The sequence below is a fragment of the Plectrocnemia conspersa genome, unplaced genomic scaffold (genome assembly GCF_051122295.1).
Source record: "Plectrocnemia conspersa isolate PC_06_02 unplaced genomic scaffold, ASM5112229v1 ptg000013l, whole genome shotgun sequence".
Lineage (NCBI taxonomy): Eukaryota > Metazoa > Arthropoda > Insecta > Trichoptera > Polycentropodidae > Plectrocnemia > Plectrocnemia conspersa.
In genome coordinates this window covers 19810485-19832246 of record NW_028277177.1, presented here as the reverse complement: position 1 = coordinate 19832246, position 21762 = coordinate 19810485, and the positions used below count along the sequence as shown (strand labels likewise).

Here is a 21762-nt window from a genome sequence, read left to right as displayed (position 1 = left end):
GGTTCGGCGGCGGAGCCTTCAGCTCATCGAAAGTAAAAGCTGTTCCCGAATATCTGAACGGAGCCTTTAAAAAGTTTTATATTTTTTTTATAAATAATTGTTTACCAATGTCATTCGTTTGCCAAAAAGTGTTGAATAAAAAAAAAACATTTTTTTATTGCTTCCGGATTTTAGCAAGAAAATAGTAAAAAAATCGTCCATAAATTTGCACAATCATGTTTTGAAATTTACAACTAAAAATGAGATCAAAGAACAGGAGCAATTTTTTTTATAACCAAACATTGGGTTCATAGAACCGACATGTTTTTATTGGAATAAATTACACAATTTAATTTAATGAAATACTAATATTATGCTGCCTGGGATTTAATGGAAATACTAAAATTATTTGGGTTTGAATCCCATTTAGCCTAGTGTTTTTACTGATCCGATCGATCAACAATTTGCCTTGATCTTTCCAATATCACATATCAATATCTGGATGAATCATTATATAAAAGATCGAGTTTAGTCATGCATAGTGACATCTATTGATTGTAAGCTTTTATAATAATAGAAATAATGAAAATAATAATTTAATACTCGAAATAGAGAAAAATTAAAGGTAGCTAGGTATAAGAAAACGAGTACGGCTAGGGGAATTATGTACGGAAAAATAAAATTGTAACGGGTTTCCTAAATGGAACGAAAAAAAACACCTTTGTGGATTAGGAAATAAATTATAATATTAAATGTTTTTTTATTTTTTAGTAAATATGTATTTATGTTATATATTATATGTATCTTCAGTTAAAATTTGTTTGATGTAAAAATTAGTTATTAAGCTAGATAAATTAATAAAATAAAATAGTAATAATAATATTTTTTAATTAATAAAATTCAAGTTTAATGTTTTATAACTTATATATATATAAGCTGACGCATGATTTACAATAAATTTATGAATAAATAAAATGTTTTACTCTTTTTCTATTGTCAGTTTTTCATAAAATATTTTTAGATGTTAAAGTTTAATTTTACAGTATAATTTCTGCATTAATACGGATTTCAAAAGTCGCCTCGGTCGATTTGGCGTAACTTATATCGGTTCGAGTTCTATTGAACTTACGTTCATTCCAATATGTATGTACTTTTCCTCATAAGCTACTACGAAAATAAATATTAACTTTTTACTCTGTTATTTGAAAATTTTACATTTCATTATTCATAGTTAATTTTTGATATACATATTACATATTAATCAAAAAAAGTAATTATTTAATTATTACTTTGTTCTCAAGAAAATTTAAAAAACTAAATTTTAATCTAAGATATCCTAATCTATTAAAAATCTTGTTTAAATGGTTACGCACAAATTTGTACCGTAAAAGTCGCGTTAAAATCATGTGCCGTTAAACCACAAATTAGGTTAATTGCGAAGAAGAAAACTACACAAAATGCAAAAAAGAAATTTGCGTTTTCTCTTAATAATGTTTATAACATTCATTCTAAGAAAACCGTTCACTTTACACAAATTGTATTTATTTATAAATGAATCAACCCAAGTCAAACAAACAACATCCACATTTAAAAAGCAACCTTCAAACATGATTAACATTTACACAGACGTATTGAAAAATTGAATGTTTTCATAAATAACTCAACATTTTTTTATCTCTCACTCAATAAGTTTGTATGCTTGCCTTGAAATATATGATGTGTTCAAGTGTTACAAATACTAGCTGGAATCAGCGGTGAGTAATCCGTGTCAAACATGCGAAATTGAGATTTTTTAACCAATTTACTGTGTATTTGTGCATTGATCACCGATTGGAGTAGTAGGGAAAACCACTGAAAACGATGACATAAAAATACCTTTCACCAGACGTGGCGCAAAGATGCGCTTTTATCAAGAGATATTTTTATACTAGCAAGTAGTCAGGGTTGCTCACCTTGAGTCAACATTCCTTTCGTCTTAAAGCAACTTACCTTTTTCGTACCAACCTCTTCTCATCATCTGCCCAATCTATATAAGTGGAGCAGGCCTGTGAGAAAATTTATTTAATCAACATTAATCATTTGCACCGTGATTTATGTTTTAATTGGTGAGAAATATAATTGTGTTCATAATTTATTATGTATAAAACGATTTTTTTAAACGACATTTAAGACGAGCAAATATGTGATTAAATAGCTAGTTCATCACTTTGTGTTAGTTATAGGAAATTGCTATACTCGTATTTTAAACAACTAATCAAGTAGCTTATTGGTAAAAAATGTTTTAACAATGTCATTCAAGTGTGATTCAATAGATATAAATAAACATAGTGCTACAGTATAAATAAAATGTTGTTTTGTACAATTGCTGTTTATATTCCTATACATTTTTTGCGACTTTGTGCATCTCAAAAAACAAATATTTAATATTCTAATTAAAGAATTAGGTATCAGATAGATGGAATCCGGGTTTGTTAATATATTATATTATTACAAATGCAATCGAATACAAATTTCTCAAAACTGTTTTAAGAAGAATATGAATTTATTCATAGATTTGTAACCACTGATGAAACCTGATACCACTACTAAACACCAGAAACAAAACATCGTTCAAAACATAGCGATTTTCCACCATCAAAGAAGGTCAAGTCCATTTTGCCTTTAAGAAAGATTATGGCTTCTATTTTCTAGAATACAAAAGTAATATTATTTACTGATTAACTTCTGAAATTATTATGTTAATAAGCAGTTATTGGTAAATAAATATCAAAAATAAGTATATGATATGCTTCCATCTGTGCATTTACTATAATTTACTTTGTCTGATTTACATCCATTACATATTTACTTTTCTTTAAAATCAAGCTTTGAATAAATAAACTAGATCATTGTCAAATTGACTGAATGTGTTAAATTATTGTTTATGAAGAATAAAAACAATTTTTAATATCAACGCCATTTAAAAACACCGAATTATACATATATACCCAAGCAAACTTTACGCTACTTCAGTTTAGTAACATTTCACAGACGATTTCACATAAAATAGTTTTTCTTACTTTCAACTTCTACCAAACGCGATATATACATATATACGAAACATACACAATAATGTGAATAAAATAATGTATAGTAGGGATGGAATAGCGTAGTCCGTAACGTTTCAGACTAGTAACTCTGAAGTTGCGGGTTCGAGCCCCGGCAGCGGCACTCGAATTTTTATTTATAAAAATGCTTTATTATTAACAGAAAACCAGCCCAAGCTGCAGTGACATTTATTGCTTATAAATTGTATAGCACATATTCATTTATAATTAATAATATAGATGTCACCAATTCTCAGATTTTGTCTGGTGGTGTTAATATTCATTATGTTATGGTGTTAATATTCATAATATTCATTCTTTTTAATAAATCTTCCGCTGTCAGATTACAGCGGAAGATTTATTAAAAAATAAATAAATATAGTTATTAAAAATATATACCATTGAATTTAAATTTATTTTCAATTAAATATTTTAGCTGAGAGAAAATTTTTAATACATATAGTACAAATTGGATTAAGGCAGTAATTTCAGTAGTATGATAATAAAAAGTTTAATTTTTTACAATAATTAAAATTATTTATTTTTACAAAAGACCTTAATTACTATGTATTTGAAAAGTAAAGCAGGTTTTTTTAATTTAAAATATTCATATCATAAAAAAATATATATTTACCATTTTTTATGGTTAATAAGCTAGTAAGAAAATACAAAGAGTTGTAAAACCGAATTTTGATTTATTGTATAATAATATTAAAAACCTGTTTTATTATATCAACATAAAACTTTGTGTTTAATATTGTCTCATCCTGGTTTAAAAACATACCCATATATTTAACTTTAAAACTTTATTATCTTCTTTAAATTTTAAAGTAGAGCAAACCACTAATCTTACTAACCTAGGTTAGTGGTTTGATCTAGTTTAAAACAAAAAAAAAATACCACAGTTTCATACATATATAAATAATAGTTTTAATAATATATTATTTTACTGTTTTACTACCTTTTCAATAATTCATAATTTCATCGAGCATGTATTGTATATTCAAGATTACATAACTTTCTCATTTTTTTTTCTTTTTTCAATTCAGCGAACTTTTATCTGGACATAATATTTCAATGTAACACTAGAAAGTAGTTTCTGAGATGATTTCCGTTCGTCATGTTTATGTGATTTTATTCATTAATATAAAAAAATACAAAAACAAACAATTTGCATCGCAATTATTACGCTACGATAGCATTTCACTCGCCAGTTACGGCGTAAGATGATATATTAAAAAAAAATATAATAACAAGCCCACTGAATAATTCACGAATATTAATTGACTGTAACGTGAGCATTCTGTGTGCAATTATATATGACCGCAAACGAAAAATACAGCGACAATGACCTCGAACCATTCCCGACCGACAAAAATTTTCAATTGGCAAAATCTGACGATTAAGGTCAAGAAACTGGGACTTGTTCATTAAAATGTTGCATTTGCATATCATTTCACTTGCGATCAATGACCATTTAGAGACACAACGACCTCTGAAAAATTGACCGTCATGTCACGCACTTTTGTACTTCTACTAAGTAAAACGTTCATTGAATTGATATTACCAGACATGTATATAAAATTATTATAACTATAATCCTAATTTTAATTATTTAATAAATTATTTTAACATTAAATACCTAATAACATCACAACAGAGTTTTATTTAATTTAATTTTTATAAATAAAGAACCTTATTTTATATATAGCAATATTTTTCAAGAAAGTGTATAGTGTAGCTGCAGTACGTGGAAGTTCAATATCAAAATCAATAATAAAAAGTTCTAGATAGTTCATTTCAAAAGCGGTTATAACATCTGTATATATTCAAAGTTTTCCTTAAGTAATAAATTGAGTATGTGCATATGCATTTCAATTCATGCAAAGCTTTTAAATAATGCATTGTGTTTTATATTTTTATATTTAGTGCTGTAGACAATTTATCATAGTATATGAAATAATTAATAAGCAGAGACCGGTTTTATAAAATAAAACGGCTTTGATGTAGCCAAATTAAGCGACAATAATAATTTCAATGATGAGCTAAAATTATCTATGATGTGAGATACCGTTTTTCATATTGAACATAGTAGTTATTCAACATTTATTAACAAGCCATTGACGACAAACATTTTACTAGACTTGTACAGAAGTTTTTATTTCGCAATTAAATTTAAATTTTTGTTTTTTCCATCAAAATTAAAACGTATTTTTCGTAGCAAAAAAATATTTCATGGTGTTAATAATAAAATTCTCATTACACTTTATAATCAGACCTCGTACTGCTTTAAAATTTGCTAATGAAATAAAAAATGTATTTTATTAATTTTGAAGAACTACTATACATTTTACTGAAGAAAATATGCACAGTTTCAAAACAATACAAAGGTTTAATCCATCTTAAAAACAAACCTCCACGATGTTCTTTTGAAAACTTGCAATTAATCACCTTGTTTTAAAAACTTATTATTATTTTTTAAGAAGACATTTCTCTTAGTAGTTAGTTTCTAAGATGTTTTTATATTATAGCAAATGGGCAATTGGCACATCGATTGTAGAATACCGCATTAGCATTTTTCTCATTCTTCAGCTATGTTTACTTAAAAAAACGCATCTATATAAAGTTTTACATTTTACACAAACCTCGAACCATATTTAATATTGCATTATACAGTAAGTTGTCAAATCTTTTTATTAAAATAATAAGTAAATGCAAAAAAACCGTGTTTATACTTTTTAATATAAAATAATCGCTCGTCGAAATATTGTTGATAAAAGAAATTATTAAAGAGCTTGTTGCTAGTCAAAAAATATCTGACCCGCAACTTGTTCTATACTTGATTACTAACAAATAAGATTTCTTTTTCACATCAGCAACATCATTCAAAACCTTATGAACAATGAAAATTTGAATTTAAGATAATTGTTAATCGTCCTCAGTTTTGTTAATTGACTGGGCGAATAAAGTTGTGCTTATTTGTGATTTTTATAAGTAAGTAACTTAAAATACTATAAGTAATCGAGTAATTTGTAAATTCGCTTAAAAATAGTTTTCTGTCATTTAGTCTATATTAGAAAATCATTATTAAGTTTGAAAGCAGTGAAAAAATTACTGAGTGAACATTTCATATAAAGTTTAATGAATCAACATTTAAAGAGATTTTATAAGAACAAAATTTGTGTTAAAGACCTGAAGATACAGCGTGCAGTAGTGCATTTAAAAGTGAAATCTTATATCAATTTATAATGGCAAAATTTATTTTGATAAAATCACTTGCTAAAATTGTAGCCAGAGTAAAATTGCAGCAGAGTAGTATATTAAAATGATAATTTTTAATAAAAGTTATAAAATGTCAAAAAAATCAATCCAATAAAATGTAACGAATTATACAATTGTATAGTAATAAAATATTAAAAAATAAAAAAGCTTTGTATTCTATCAATTTTGAAAAATTCTGGGTATTTCTGGGAAAACCATAAATATAACATTACAAATAACACATCTATATGAAAATTAATTTTAAATATAGAAAGGCTTTAAAATGACAAAACTTTACCGAATTTAATGTGACTAGTTATATGGTTGTATATTAATAAAATATTAAAAAAATATAAAAATGCTTTATTTTTCTACCATATTTAAAAAATGCTGGTTATTCCCGAATTGCTACGAATATCATTACAAATTGTACCATTTATAAAAATAAAAATCCTAAATAAAGTCTATAAAATTACAAAAAATCCATTAAACAATATTTAATTAATTAATTAATTATACAGTTGTTATAAAACATGAAAAATATAAAAAAAATGCTTACTTTTTCTACTACGCTTAAAAAATCCCGTAAATACTCGAAAAATATCATCTCAAAAATTACATTTATAATTATAATAATCTTTTATAAAGGCAATAAAATGTCAAAATAATTTTACCAATTATACAGTAGTATTGTGTTAAAATATTAAAAATATTGAAGAATTGCTTTATTTTTCTATCATCTTTAAAAAAATCTGTATTTCAGGGAATACCCAGAATATATTATCACAAATATTAGTACATTTATAGAAAAATAAATTTGGAAGAAGATGAAAAAAAATATGTTGAATATAATATAACCAATAATTATACACTTAAATGGTAATAAAACATGAAAAATATAAAAAAAAAAATATTTTTATACCATTTTTTAAATTTTTTGCTCCTAATTTTCTTAAAATATTTATTTTTCACTTCCCTTGAAATATTTATTTTTCACTTCTCTTAAAATATTTATTTTTCCTTTATTTTTTTGTACCACTTTGTCAGTGAAAACATGTGGCCTTACATTCTTCTCTTTAACATGAACGTCACTTCTTCCTGATTTAAATTCATGACCTTATTTTGCTACACTTTACCTGTTTATAACGTCATCAGAAACACATTGGCTATAAAATTCAGCAACATTTCTTAACATGATTAGAAATTAGCACTGATTTTAAACACACACTGCAACCACAACGTTGATTCATTTTTTCTAGCTGTTATAACATTAGCTTGAGATCCATCAAGCGTTTTGCTATAATAACAAGACATCCTAAGCTTTTTTTATTGTCTACGAAAACACTACATGGATCATTTTTGAGGGACAATGGACGTCTCGAGTCAAGTGTTCAAGACTTCGATTGGAATAGTAATGCTTATTTAAAAAATGGACATTTCCTGTTTTGAAAATGAAGTCCAATTTTTTAGTACTCTTCGTCTATTATAACATTTCGCAACGCCTTCCGCGACAAATGTTGCGAACTGCTTCACCACTCCCCAGATCGAATGTCGATCGGCTAGTGAGGAGTTTCGGCAACACAACTCGCCAGCAGCTCATGACGTTAACACCGGACATTGCTTTCCAATTTTCAATTAGCGCAAAAACTATACAAGTATATCTTTTCTTGTCGATGATATAAAAAAATGATTTTTCGCTCCGAGAACATTGCGGCTGGCGGAGAAGATTGTAAATGCTCAAATTGTCTTAGACTGTGCTCTATTAGACCATCCCTGCCGTCGGGCCGTAGAACGAAAGGGTGGCGGGCGTGGCCTAGTGGCTAGAAGTCGTGGGCCGCGGGGGGAGGTGGGGGGCGACGACATACTCCGAGTATATAACGGCGAACGAGCACCCAGGAGGGACTGTTTAGTGGCCAACATGGCGCGATACGCCTGTATCGCCGTGATAGCGCTCTGTCTCTTCATCGACGGTGAGTCTCTCGAATACATATTACTCAATTAATAAATTAAATCATAACAACAAAAAGCCACCCCCACCACCGAATAAATTAAAACCACCCCCGAGCGGTGATAACATCCCCACCACTGCAAAAATCCATAACCTCAACGCGATCGAGAGTGACATAATCCAAACATTTGCAACAGTTTCACACTTTCACATTTCGACGAATTTCGCCGCTACGTTTATATCTAAAGTAGACGATTTGCAAATTTCGCCTTTTAGCGTTTGTGTATATTATAATATATTTATGATTTTTTAAGAAAACATATTAGTACGCGCTAAGAGAAACTCGTCGTATTTTTTTTTTCTAGCGTATTGTTGAAACTGTGAGAATTCGCGTCATTGTCGTTATATGGTCAGTAATTCGAGAATTAGGCATTGTAAAATGAGTTTAATCTTCCCCTACAAGATAACTGTTAATATTATATTATATATTTAACACATCGAAAAGAATTATTATCACACTTAGATTGGATAATATATATTAAAAAAAACATAAATCTTATACCAAAATAGTTAAAATAACCCTAAAATATTTTCCTTGTTCAGATGTATAATATTATACATATATGGTAATAAAAACATGTTTATTTGAACATTCTCACATACGTAATGAAATCTATGTAATTTAGACATCTTAAGATTTTGTATATAATATACCTATCATCAACAACCATTACTTTAAATATGCTCAACAACTTTATTATTATTTAATATACCTCTACAATATAACATACATAACCCAAACCATTGCAACGTACATAACAATAATTGAGACAAAGAGAGATTATTATACAAATGAAAAAATATTACCACATTTCTATTTAAATATATTTTTTATACAAGACTAAATACTCTTACTAGCAATATATATTTTTAATTTAATTATAATTTAGTTTAAAAATATTTATATTATCTGATTTTTTTTATGAATCTTTAGTTATAAACTTATTATGTAACACTTTAAAAGCAATGAAATGATATATTTTATGTTTTAGTCTTATAAATGTCTCACTAACATAGTTTTGTCGTGGCATTTAAACTCAAAAATAAATATAAATGTATAAGTAATAACATGCTTTTTCTATTCATAATTTACCTTAAATTAAAAAAATAATATTAGCATAATACAAACTTTTTAAGTTTACCATAAACAATAATTTAACTACTTTATATTTTTTAAATCACCTTTAATTACAATATTATGTAAATAAATGTTTCTAATTAAATTTAAAACTATACATATAAATTTAAAATATAGTTAGAATAGTTGTTTTACTTTATATTACCATAAGCTTTATATGTGCGAGTACTAAAAATATATATTTTGCTGTGGAATATTTATTTTTGATATTATGTAATAAATTACACAATTATAAAAAAATATATTTATTAATTGCTTTTTAATCGTATTAAATAAATATTTTAATTTGTTTATATATTAATAAAATTTTAAAATGCATCACAATTTTACATATTTTATATTGAATATTTATTACAATATTTTATTATTATATAAGTAAATAAAATGATTACACATGCAATTGAGCATCTAATTCGAAAATAATACATCCTGTATATTTAATAATTATTAATTGAACGATGCATTACTGCGGTCTTGGGTTAAGTAACCTTTTGCTCGGATCAATTTGCGCAATCGAATCATTACCGCCGTAGCCTGAGGAAAACGACAAAGAGAACGCAATCTTTGTCGTTAGAAGATTATAAGATTAGCCCACATCCTGATTGTCGTCATATTTTTTTTTCAACAGCCCAAGCAGCGCTATCACCAAAAAGATGGCGGCGGCAGGCCGACGAGTCTACCACCAAAAAGGAGGAGAGCTTCGAAGCTGAATTGTGCAAGGACAAAGATGCTGGAGAATGGTTCCGTTTGGTAGCTGGCGAGGGCGACAACTGCAGAGATGTCATCCAGTGCACATCATCCGTGAGTACTTGCTCTTTAAGTGATCAAATTGATCAATTTATTTCCTGATGCTATTGAAAATGCGTTTTTCATACAGGGTCTCCAAGCCATCCGTTGTCCGGCCGGTTTATACTTCGACATCGATAAGCAAACTTGCGACTGGAAGGACGCAGTCAAGAACTGCAAGATTAAGAACAAGGAACGTAAAGTAAAGCCTCTGCTCTTCACCGACGAGCCATTGTGTCAGGATGGATACTTGGCCTGTGGTGACAGTGCCTGTATCGAGAGGGGACTCTTCTGCAACGGTGAAAAGGATTGTGCCGATGGCTCAGACGAGAACTCTTGCGGTGAGCTTTTTTTTATTATCATTTCGAGACCAAACCGGTCGTCGTAATATTACATTATTAAAGTGCAACATAATAAAATTCAAGAAGATCCAACCGGTACGTTGCTTCATATGTATGACATTTTTATGAATCGAATTCGATTAGCCAATCTGATCGTAATGCATTTTCTGACATTAATTTTTATGTTCAAGTCATGTTATGATTAAACAATATTATATTATATCATCACGGTATTATTAAAATATAAAATTTTTAACAATGAATATTTAACGACAAGGTCGATTGATATTTCATACGCTTAATTGATATGTTTCGACATTTATCTGATCGATCAGGAAAACAGAGAAAACTTGATTGATAGATAATCGATTATAGACTTGTTTTACTGCTTCATATATAAATTGTTTAGGCATTACCGACTTATATGTGTCACAAATAATATTTAATGCGCCACTTATTATATCATTACACACGAATACTACTTTATAAAATACGTTGTGCAAACGTTGGCGCTTTTTATGTTTATTTTTTTACATGCTAATACATTCAATTTCACTTTTCAAAAGAAAATGTTATGTAAATAACATAAATTGATTACCAACACAGCATTCCGCGAGAGTATCCTTGAGAGTGCCAACATTTACATTATTCGCATGAATAATTTAAATACTATAAATGCACATAATCTCGGAGAACGCATTCCTCTTGAATATATACGAGGTTACACACTTGACATTCGATATTTGTGGATAAAAAAGCGTTACCATGCGCAAAAATCAATCAATGTGCATGAATCATCATTTTTATAATTTAAAAAATATCTATATTTATCTAAGTTATTATATATTACATTGAATAAATACAATATATTTTTAATATATAAAGTATCTAGATTCAGATTAAATGCTACTAGTAGACCTAATAAATATAGAATTTATTTATTAAATGCGCTTCTATTAGCGTATCATAAGTAGTATTTAATTTTACTATACACACATCCGCCACCAACCAGTTTGCAGGTAACATTCTATTACCAAACTGGACGCCACACATATGAGTGCTTTTTTTTCTCCTAGCGGATTCCGAGAACTATTTTTCACTTGTTGCCAAACGCAACCGGAATGCAGTTGAAAGTTTTCAAACCAACATGTCGGCCGATACGATAATATTTTTCATTGTGGATAATTATTACAAAATATTTGTGGTTTATATGGTAATAAGCTGACGGTGTAGATCAGAGGCACCTGATCCAAGTCAATGCCAAAAAATTGTTGCCAAGGCGGTATTCAAATGGCAAAAAACCAGCACCAACCATTCCACTAATCTAATGATAAAAATTATATGATATATAGCTTCTTATAAAGTGTTGTTTAGTTAAACATAATTAATATGAATTTGACCATCGTGACGCATTGGGGTAACGTGTTAGGTTACGATGATCTTAACTTAATCTAAATAAATAAAAATAAATTAAGTTGTCTAAGCAAAATAAAAAATGCGCATCATCAACTGTTCTCTTATAATAATTTATTAAATTATTATTTGTCAAACTCATAACAATAACCTTTAAGATAAATAGCAAAAATTAACAACAACAACTATTTGTAAAGTTAGGAATCAATATCAAACGTGTCCATTATGTATGTTTTATTTACAATACATATAATCAGAAATGTAAAAGAGATTTGCATCTGCGTAATTAAAATTATACAAATTTCTTGTCTCTGTTTTAAAATTTTCATCACACTCAGACAAATAAAAAAATCAAAGGTCTCTATTTGGTTATTTGGTCAATCAAACCTTGTTGATCACAGTTGTTTTTTTAGCTATTATTCTATTTTTATCAAAATAAGTTTGCTTTTTTTTAACATATACATATTTTCAATATCAATATCATTTTCATATTTTAAAATAATTTTACTACATATTTTTTAAAAACTAAAAAAAAACAATCTATAAGATTGATCCTTAAAAACCAATCACAAAAAGTTGCACCAAGTTGACATAAATAAATAATCAAAGGCCAGTATTTCGTCACGTGATCGGTCAATACTTTATGGCGTTTAGATGTTTCCATGACATCGTTTATTAGTCTTACTTATTTTTTTAAATAAAATCTTGGTTTTATAGAAATAATACAAGTGCAATAAAGTTTGTTTTATCCTTAGACATATACATAGATTATTATCAAATAAACTTATGTTTTGAACTGGAATTTAATCAAATAGATACCCATAAAAAAATTTATGATATAACAGATATTCTAAACGTCACATTAGCTTTAAAAAATATATCACGACATTTTCTACAACTGAAAAAAATTTCGTTCATTATTATTTTATATTTAATTTTATTAAAATTGGACCACTTTTAAATGTTTTATATATAAAAATTTAGCGCAAAAATGTGGTAATCGAGTTTTTATTTTTTTATTCGCTTAAATCATGTTAAAGTAATTATACAATCCACTGAGCGTATCACTACTAGTGTTTTTTTCCGTAATCTATTATATTACGTTTCCAGTGAATGAGTTTGTTAAACTTATAATGAAAAACACATTGACGTGTGAATTAATGTGTTATAATTGATTCATTGAATAATATGTGCATTCACTCAAGTAATGCTATATTTTCATAGTAAAGTAAATTTAATTTAGCCATGTATTTTTTTTCTTTAAGATTAAAAAGTGTTTAATGCTTATTTTATAAATCGGTATAAATTCCACCATCGTATACAATCTATAAAGATGCAAAACGGTTTTTAGATCCGCATCGCTTGCTCAGAATTTTAATGCCACCATTATCCAATGGCGTTTACAAATTTTTCGTTAACAAATAGCCATCTGTTTTCTTTTCGTTACGTCACCTTTCTTGTCCGCATTTCCAATATGCATTCCCATTAACCACTGCAACTTGTGAAATTATTATTATTGTGATCTGAGTGCACTTTTCGCAGTGTGCCTTTGCTCACGCAGACCGCGGAACTTTCTTTCACCAGGGCCGAACTTGGGCAACAATAATTATTACTAAACACTCTCTTGATGGAGAAAATACAGCTGTGTTTTTCATCCGCGAATTTGCCAATTACGAAACGATAATAAATTATCGGATTATGTCTTAAACTGTGTTTATATTAAAATTATACGAGTACAAATTTTGTAATTTGCATAACAAATAGGATGATAAACCAGTCTTTAATATAATACATCAACTAAATAAACATGTACATAATATTAAGACACTACTATAAATAATTCAAAAACTTATCGAATTAAAAATTATTATACAATCAATGATTGGGTTCTGAATTAATATCTGATTTTCTTTAATTACTTTTTTTCATTAAATTTAAAATTTGTTTAAAAGTGTTATCTTTGATTTATCAATTCACTTTTTTGTAATGAATTAAATATTAGTAAAATACTATTACTTAATCATACAATTTAACATATATAAATATCGCAAATATCTTAACGTAATGTTACATGAAAACATAGACAGATTCGTCAGATTTCTTCTTTAATATTAAATGCACTGCGTCATTTTTTGTCATTATTTGTTTTCGGCCGACAATCGCAAAATTAATCTCTCCAGTCAGGTCCAACTTTCAAAACGACCTCAGTATTAAAACCTGCTTTCTAACTTGCGCTTAAATTTCGATTCGACTCGAAATATACAAACTTTTATAGTAAAATCGTAAGCTAACTTAACATCTAATCATACAATTATAGTGATTGAATTAAATCTTAAATAAATATGGTTGATAAGAGGCGACCTTGACCTATTTTTTGACCTCAAGACTTTGATTGTATCGTTTTAGACGAAAACAAGGCAATCTAGTTCTGTGCAAGCTCCTTTCTTTCCGATTCAATTGTGTAATGAATGTCGCACAAGCATGACTGTGTATTTTTTGTGAAGTCAAACGCTGACAATGAGTTACTAAACGAAGTCGAATTAACATAAAAAGATGCAGACTCAGCCTCTCAAGAGTGTAAGAAAAAGTGTGCGAACGTGTAACGTATGCGTCGTGATAAATTATGGGAAAATAGGTCGAGAAACGTTAAATCACAATGATACAACAATGTCTATGGTTGTGGTACATAGAAAGAAAAATAGTAATAAGAGAAAATATTTCAATACAAGCTTTTCATATGAGTTGCTGTATCTCTGAAATTTTAAATATAAAAATTATCTGTTATTTATTATAATAATACAACAAAAATACAAATGTACATTGTTTTTTAGGACAAAATTACGATCTAATGGTAATTGTATAGTAACTGACAAGTTTTAGACTATCCCTAATAATACATTTTGATTCTATATAAATTAACAAGATTTTATTTCATGATAAAAATATTTTACCCTGCAACAAATTAAAAATCAGCTCATATTATAATTTTACATATAAATTTTATTAAATATTTGAGGCAAATATATTTTTTTTAGATTATCAAACATAAAACTAGTCAATCAATCATTTTTATACATTACTGGGACAATAAAAAATATAATTTGGAAAATCTTACTTTCATTCGAATTTATACATTTTTTTAATTTTTCACTTAAGAAATCATATATTTTCATAATTTATAATGTCAGAAAAACATAAAAAAAGTTATATAAACCGAGAAATTTGCCATATGTTTGTATAAATATAATCGACGATATATAAAAAATTAGATCTCATAACATGTTTTAAAACTCATGTAATGATATTAATTATAAAAAAATAATATCTATAACAAAGAATAATAATTAAACATGTTTTTAATAAAATTCTACAATGTACCTGTAACACAATAGCTGTACCTAGTAATATATTATACATACACTTAAGCCATCAGCACCATGTGATATTTCGTGGGAAAGTTATTTATGAATTCACTCAATATGAATCATATGAACAAAAAACAAAGAATACAGTTACTTTTAGCTGAACGCAGATTTTAGAATGTATATATAAACATATGATTTTAAAAGTTTGAGTTAAACTATTGTCTACCAAAATAATACTATACGTAGAAAAAGTAAAAATAATTGAATATACTGATTCTAGGCATGTTCCATTAAAAAAATCTTTTTATTGCAATTTTTTCGATTAATTTAGTAGTAAATAATTTTAGATAGTAAGGAGGTATTTCTTTGAATGTCTTCATTGTATATCAGATGATCACTCAGCACATCACTAAGATTTTAATACTATTTTAATGCCTAATATATACATAATAATGGTTGTTTTATATTAAACAATATATTAGCTAAGTAAAAATAAATAAACTTTCACTGAAATTTTCGTCCGTATTCTTTAAATTTGATCATGTTAGTATTAATAAAGATAGATAGAATCGCCCTGTATACACCTTGCGTAACATGCGGATGAGAAAATGTATTAGGAAATACATATATCTATATGTATGTGAAGGCATCTTGAAATTTCCATCTCGGATAATATATCCGGCTCGTTCTTGTTTGGCATTCGGCTCGTGCGCTCCACCGGTCTCCATCTTCATTGGCATCTGCGCAAGATCTAGCGAAAGTGTCTACTCTCACTGCCAACTGGCGCCGGCTCTTTATCATAAATTATGTTTCAAGGCCCACCGGTACATTGACCATTTTTGATAAATCAAGCGTGTTTTTTTAATACACATACATACAAAGAACACTAGGATTTCTAGTCACCTTTAAAGCTGTCGCTACCCGTTAATTTTCACAAAATTCCACAGCGGATTATCTGGTGATGTAACTTCTTGTTCTTCTTCGTGTAAGGCCATCACCTTTACGGATGATCTAGGTAACAATAAGCATAATAACCCGTTGCCTTATACTTCCAACTCTAGTGACATTTCCTCAACATTCTAGATGTATCGTGCATTCTAAGGTTTCTCATATTAGACATTTGTGCTATCATCGCATCTAATAAATTATGACAATATAATAACAAGGATTAAGAATTAAATAAAATTTAAATTAAACTTTTATGTATTGTATTAACTTTTTTATGGTTATTATAATGTTGGTTGTATCGGTGACACAAAAATAAGTTATAAATTTCTCTGTATTTTTAAATTTATTAGCAACTATTTTATCTAAAAAAATGTTAATTAAACAGATAGGTTAATATTTTATTTCTCTCTATTTTATCAGTAATTCCAAAACTAATAGCAAATCATGTAATATTTTATAAGTAAAGACACTTAGATACATGTATTATAATACATTATTGTCATGTGTATTATTTGGCTAATACATAGAACTGCAGTTAACATGTTAATAATTGACTGGATTTATTAAAAATTTACGAGCATAACGAGTGTCTTTATTAAAAAAAACTAATTTTTGAGAAAAATGTCAGTTAACATGTTTTTGCAAATATACATATATTTATAGGAAATACTATCAAATTTTCATTTCACTGCATTTAAAATGTTATTTCAAATCACATTTATTGCAAGAACATGTTAATTATGTAGTTTCGCAAGTAACACATTCTTGTTTTAAATGATAAATTTGACTATCATATATAAACGCAGTTAGCATGTTTTTAGCGTATTGCTTATATATTATTTATCGAGAAATTCAAGTGTGTTTATTAAAAAAAATATGCAATACATATTGCGTTTTAAAATATATTTTTGACCAAAATGTGAGTTAACATGTTTTTGCATATATTTATTTGTAACAAATATTATCTTATTTTAATTTCACTACGTCTGAAATTTATTGTCAAACTTTATTTATAAAAAAATTGAATGGCAAAATATATCTTAACTGTTTTTCAAATAACACATTTTTTGCAATAAATGGTAAATTTGGATATCATATATGGGCAGTTAATTTGTTTCTAGCATGTTGTTTCTCTATTATTTAGCCGTTATCGAACAATTTAAATGTGCTGTTTTTAAAAAGCATGCAATGATTATAATAGTAGATTTTAAAACATATTTTCAATAGAAATGTCAGTTTTTGTATATATGCATTTATAAGCAATATTATATTAATATTTATTAGATTTCAAGTACAATTGTCAACACGCGTTTCTCATGTACATAGTTTCTCAAATAACACATTCTTGCCTCTCACAGAAGTATTCAGCCGATAACGAGCAATACGAGTTTTCATTTGAAAAACACACAAAAAATCAAGTATATATGTGTATTGGATAATATAACTCAATTGCGACAAAAAACATGTTTTTACATCTATGTATATAAGATTAAAATATTTTTTTTCGTTCTCATTGTAAGTGTAAAAATAAAAGATGCTCGATTTTGCGGTTACTCAGTCTGATTCTTAGCTTTATTATAAAAATTCATGCTAAATTATTATTTTAGCATGAATTTTGTTATTATATTGAGTGCATTGATTAGTAGATTAGTGCGATTATGAAAATCTAAGAAAACTTAGTCCGTGATGATCTTTTAAAATTATTATATAGTAATCACTAATTGCAATTTTCAAGAATAAATATAAAATAAAAAAACAAATAGGTTTATATGGATTTCGGGTAGTAGTCACCGACTATAATACTAATCTATCGTGCTGGTATATTTATTAAATATGATCATATACTCTTACGTGGTATCATATACTACATACAAAGAGTCATTCCACAATTATTTATTTTCCAATAATCTATTTGATTACAGACATCGACAACGATCCCAACAGAGCTCCGCCATGCGATCCAGCCGTGTGTGTTCTTCCAGATTGCTTCTGCTCAGAAGATGGCACAACCATTCCTGGAGATCTTCCAAACAGGGATGTGCCTCAGATGATCACCATCACCTTCGACGACGCCATCAACAACAACAACATCGAACTGTATAAGGAGATGTTCAACGGAAAGAGGAAGAACCCCAACGGCTGCGACATCAAAGCCACTTTCTTTGTATCCCACAAGTACAGCAATTATTCTGCCGTACAGGAAACGCACCGCAAAGGACACGAAATCGCCGTGCATTCCATCACGTATGTATTTTTTTTACGTAACCTAACTCAACACCTTTAGAATAACCAATATATTTTTCGGAATCTTTGGTTAATCGATTTGAATACATAATAAAAAAATAACAATCAGCAACTTCTTTGCATTTTGTTATTAGCTAAATACGCATACTAACTCGTATGGTTGTGGGAGCTTCTTTTAAAACACCCATTTTTGGAGAATCATATTTTCCTGTAATTGGTGGCAAAATTTGATGTGTATACTATATTAATATACTAATAGTTCTTATATCATACATGTATAACGCCGAATAGGTGAAGTTGATTCAATATAGGTGTATGTATGTGGGTGTATATTGAAATCTGATTTATTATTATTACATAGATAACGATTTAAAATCACGAGTAGCAACTAACACATATAAATTATTTTTTAATGTATTTAATTCATAGATGTCTCCATGCAGTTCGGGTCGGTTTTTATTTTTATTTTATTTTTAAATGTATAAGTTGAAAGTGATAATTATAGTTAATAGGTCATTTATGTCTGGTTTATATATTTGGCAGATATTTTGCCTATTCCGCGTAATGATCAATTCATGTATTAAAAACAACCATTTGACCATCTACCTCCACAGCACCGCCTAATGAGGCAATAGACGTTTCAAAGTTAAATGCAGAATATTTAAATTTCATTTGGATCGTGGTTGGTCGAAATAAATTAATTCTTGTAATTAATTTGCTTCCGTTTTCTATAAACTATAATACTAAGGCTTTTCTCTTCTTCTTCAAAACTAAATACATTATTATCGCATTTAAAACAAATGAATGTCAAATATTTTTTATTTTCAAATTATTTCGATTTTCAAAGAAAAAACAAGATTGTCGTTGGCGGTGCTAAGGGGTAATATGACGTCATGATGTATGGTTTATCCCGTTGATTTTCAACGGTCTGAGGCATTAGTTATTAACGGTGGTATTTTTTCATTAGACACAACGACGATGAGCGCTTCTGGAGCAACGCCACCGTAGACGATTGGGCCAAGGAGATGGCCGGTATGCGAATAATCACCGAGAAGTATGCCAACCTTACGGACAACAGCGTCGTGGGCGTGCGTGCCCCGTACTTGAGAGTGGGTGGAAATAATCAGTTCACCATGATGGAAGAACAAGCTTTCTTATACGATTCAACTATCACCGCGCCGCTCTCGAATCCGCCTCTATGGCCATACACCATGTACTTCCGTATGCCTCACCGCTGCCACGGAAACTTACAAAGCTGTCCGACCAGGAGCCACGCCGTCTGGGAGATGGTCATGAACGAGCTGGACCGCAGGGAAGACCCCAACAACGACGAATACCTCCCAGGATGCGCCATGGTTGACTCCTGCTCGAACATCTTGAGCGGCGATCAATTCTACAACTTCTTAAATCACAACTTTGATAGGCATTACGAGCAGAACAGAGCTCCCTTAGGTCTATACTTCCACGCCGCTTGGCTGAAGAACAATCCCGAATTCTTGGATGCTTTCCTTTACTGGATCGACGAGATTCTGGCCAACCACAACGACGTGTACTTCGTCACCATGACTCAAGTGATCCAATGGATCCAGAACCCGAGAACCATCGCCGAATCTAAGAGCTTCGATCCATGGAGAGAGAAGTGCTCGGTAGAAGGCATTCCAGCCTGTTGGGTACCCCACACCTGCAAACTCACATCGAAGGAAGTCCCCGGAGAAACCATCAACTTGCAGACGTGTGTGCGTTGTCCCAACAATTACCCATGGCTGAACGACCCCACGGGTGACGGCCACTACTAATTTAGTTCCTGTGGCACTTGGGGAGTGGGTCATCATCGAACCGATGCTGTCCCAACATATTTATATTGTGTAACGGGTCTCAATCCCGTCTATAGTCTAAGTACCTATGTAATATAGAAAACACATGCATATTTAGTAGGCCTATTCAATATAATTGTGATCTTTTTTTAAAATAATACTGTTCATAAAAAAATTAAAAAATATATAAAAAATCGTTTTATTTATTCAACACGCATAACCTTTAACATTATGCTACAGCAAGAATGAATTTCTGATTGCGTCACACTCGCACTTTCATGATGACGATCCTGTTCCTGAGCAATATGCTCCTCGTGACGCTTGTCCTCGTTTCGCAACATCTCCCATACGATTTGCATAATTGTCTTATGTAATTTTTTTTCTTAAACAACAAAAAATGCCGTTATCGGTTAATCTCGCAACTCTAGCAAAGTCAAATTATAATCAAACTCTTAATTACTCGTGACGTCATTGTCACGAAACCAGTATGGAATATATATATATATAATACATACATATGTACAATTGTCTACCTCTCAAAATAGATCGATTACAAATATTTTAGTATAATGCGAAACGTATAACACGCACAAAGCTCTGAAGGTTTTATTGAAAGTGCAGCGTTGCATAGAAGAAGACCTCGACCAATTTACAATAATAATAATAAAAAAAACTGAAATAAAAGATATAGAAAGCGATTATATCATGATTGAGCACGTTTTTTTCATATTTGCGAAAATGTCGTAATATCAACAATGAGATATTCGCAATAATTTCAAAACGGTAAAACAACTTGTCGCTGCAATTATTCGCGTAGGTATTATCGAAGAGACAATGAATCACTTTCACTCGATATTTCATATTGAATCTGTATAATATATTCATGTATCTACACATACTCATGTAAACACCAATATATGCAAAAAAGGAAATCTATTATATTTTTCATCACAATTGAAGGAAGGGGATTGCTTAAAGAGTATTTATGACTCATAGAAAATTGCCTTCATAGTTCTTAGTACATTTCTAAGTTGAATTTAAATATCAACCTTGATTGATTAATCATTTTTCGAAATAATTGTTAGTGAAATATTAATAAATAAAAGCTTAACTCAAATTGTGCCAATTATGTACGTTCTGAGTGGATTATTAAATTGTATTATATTATACTATGGCTTACTTACAAATAATACCTAATAATAAATAAAAACGTGTAATTATTCACCATAATCTATACTTATATTTTTGACACGCATGAATAATGGCTCATCTTTGTTTCACTGACCTTATAGTTTATTGTATGTTTATCTATGAGTTGCATAATTAAAAAGCTGCTTTGTAAAATTCCTATGAACAGAAACCTAAGAAACTATTAAACT

The 21762-nt window shown here is 28.9% G+C and overlaps 2 protein-coding genes across 3 annotated transcripts in view; both read left to right on the top strand.

Annotated features, from left to right (window-relative positions):
* LOC148227515 (mitochondrial ribosome-associated GTPase 2) overlaps positions 1 to 21762 on the top strand; it is a 289075-nt gene that overhangs the window by 164068 nt on the left and 103245 nt on the right. The gene's annotated exons all lie outside the window — the stretch shown is intronic.
* On the top strand, positions 8225 to 20486 carry serp (chitin deacetylase-like protein serp). 2 transcript variants are annotated; one of them, XM_088202871.1, is made up of 6 exons: positions 8225 to 8296; positions 10101 to 10273; positions 10350 to 10599; positions 18248 to 18569; positions 19417 to 19449; positions 19537 to 20486. In XM_088202871.1, exons 1-6 carry the CDS (start codon positions 8245 to 8247, stop codon positions 20363 to 20365), a joined length of 1659 nt encoding a protein of 552 aa, XP_088058997.1. In that variant the 5' UTR covers positions 8225 to 8244; the 3' UTR covers positions 20366 to 20486. The 2 variants fall into 2 exon arrangements, with proteins under 2 accessions (XP_088058997.1, XP_088058998.1); XM_088202872.1 differs by lacking the exon at positions 19417 to 19449.

Coding starts and splice junctions, on each gene's coding strand:
- serp (XM_088202871.1), top strand. CDS start 8,245: ATGGCGCGATACGCCTGTATCGCCGTGATAGCGCTCTGTCTCTTCATC. Junction 10,274..10,349: donor TCATCCAGTGCACATCATCC/GTGAGTACTTGC, acceptor TTTTTCATACAG/GGTCTCCAAGCCATCCGTTG. Junction 10,600..18,247: donor CTCAGACGAGAACTCTTGCG/GTGAGCTTTTTT, acceptor ATTTGATTACAG/ACATCGACAACGATCCCAAC.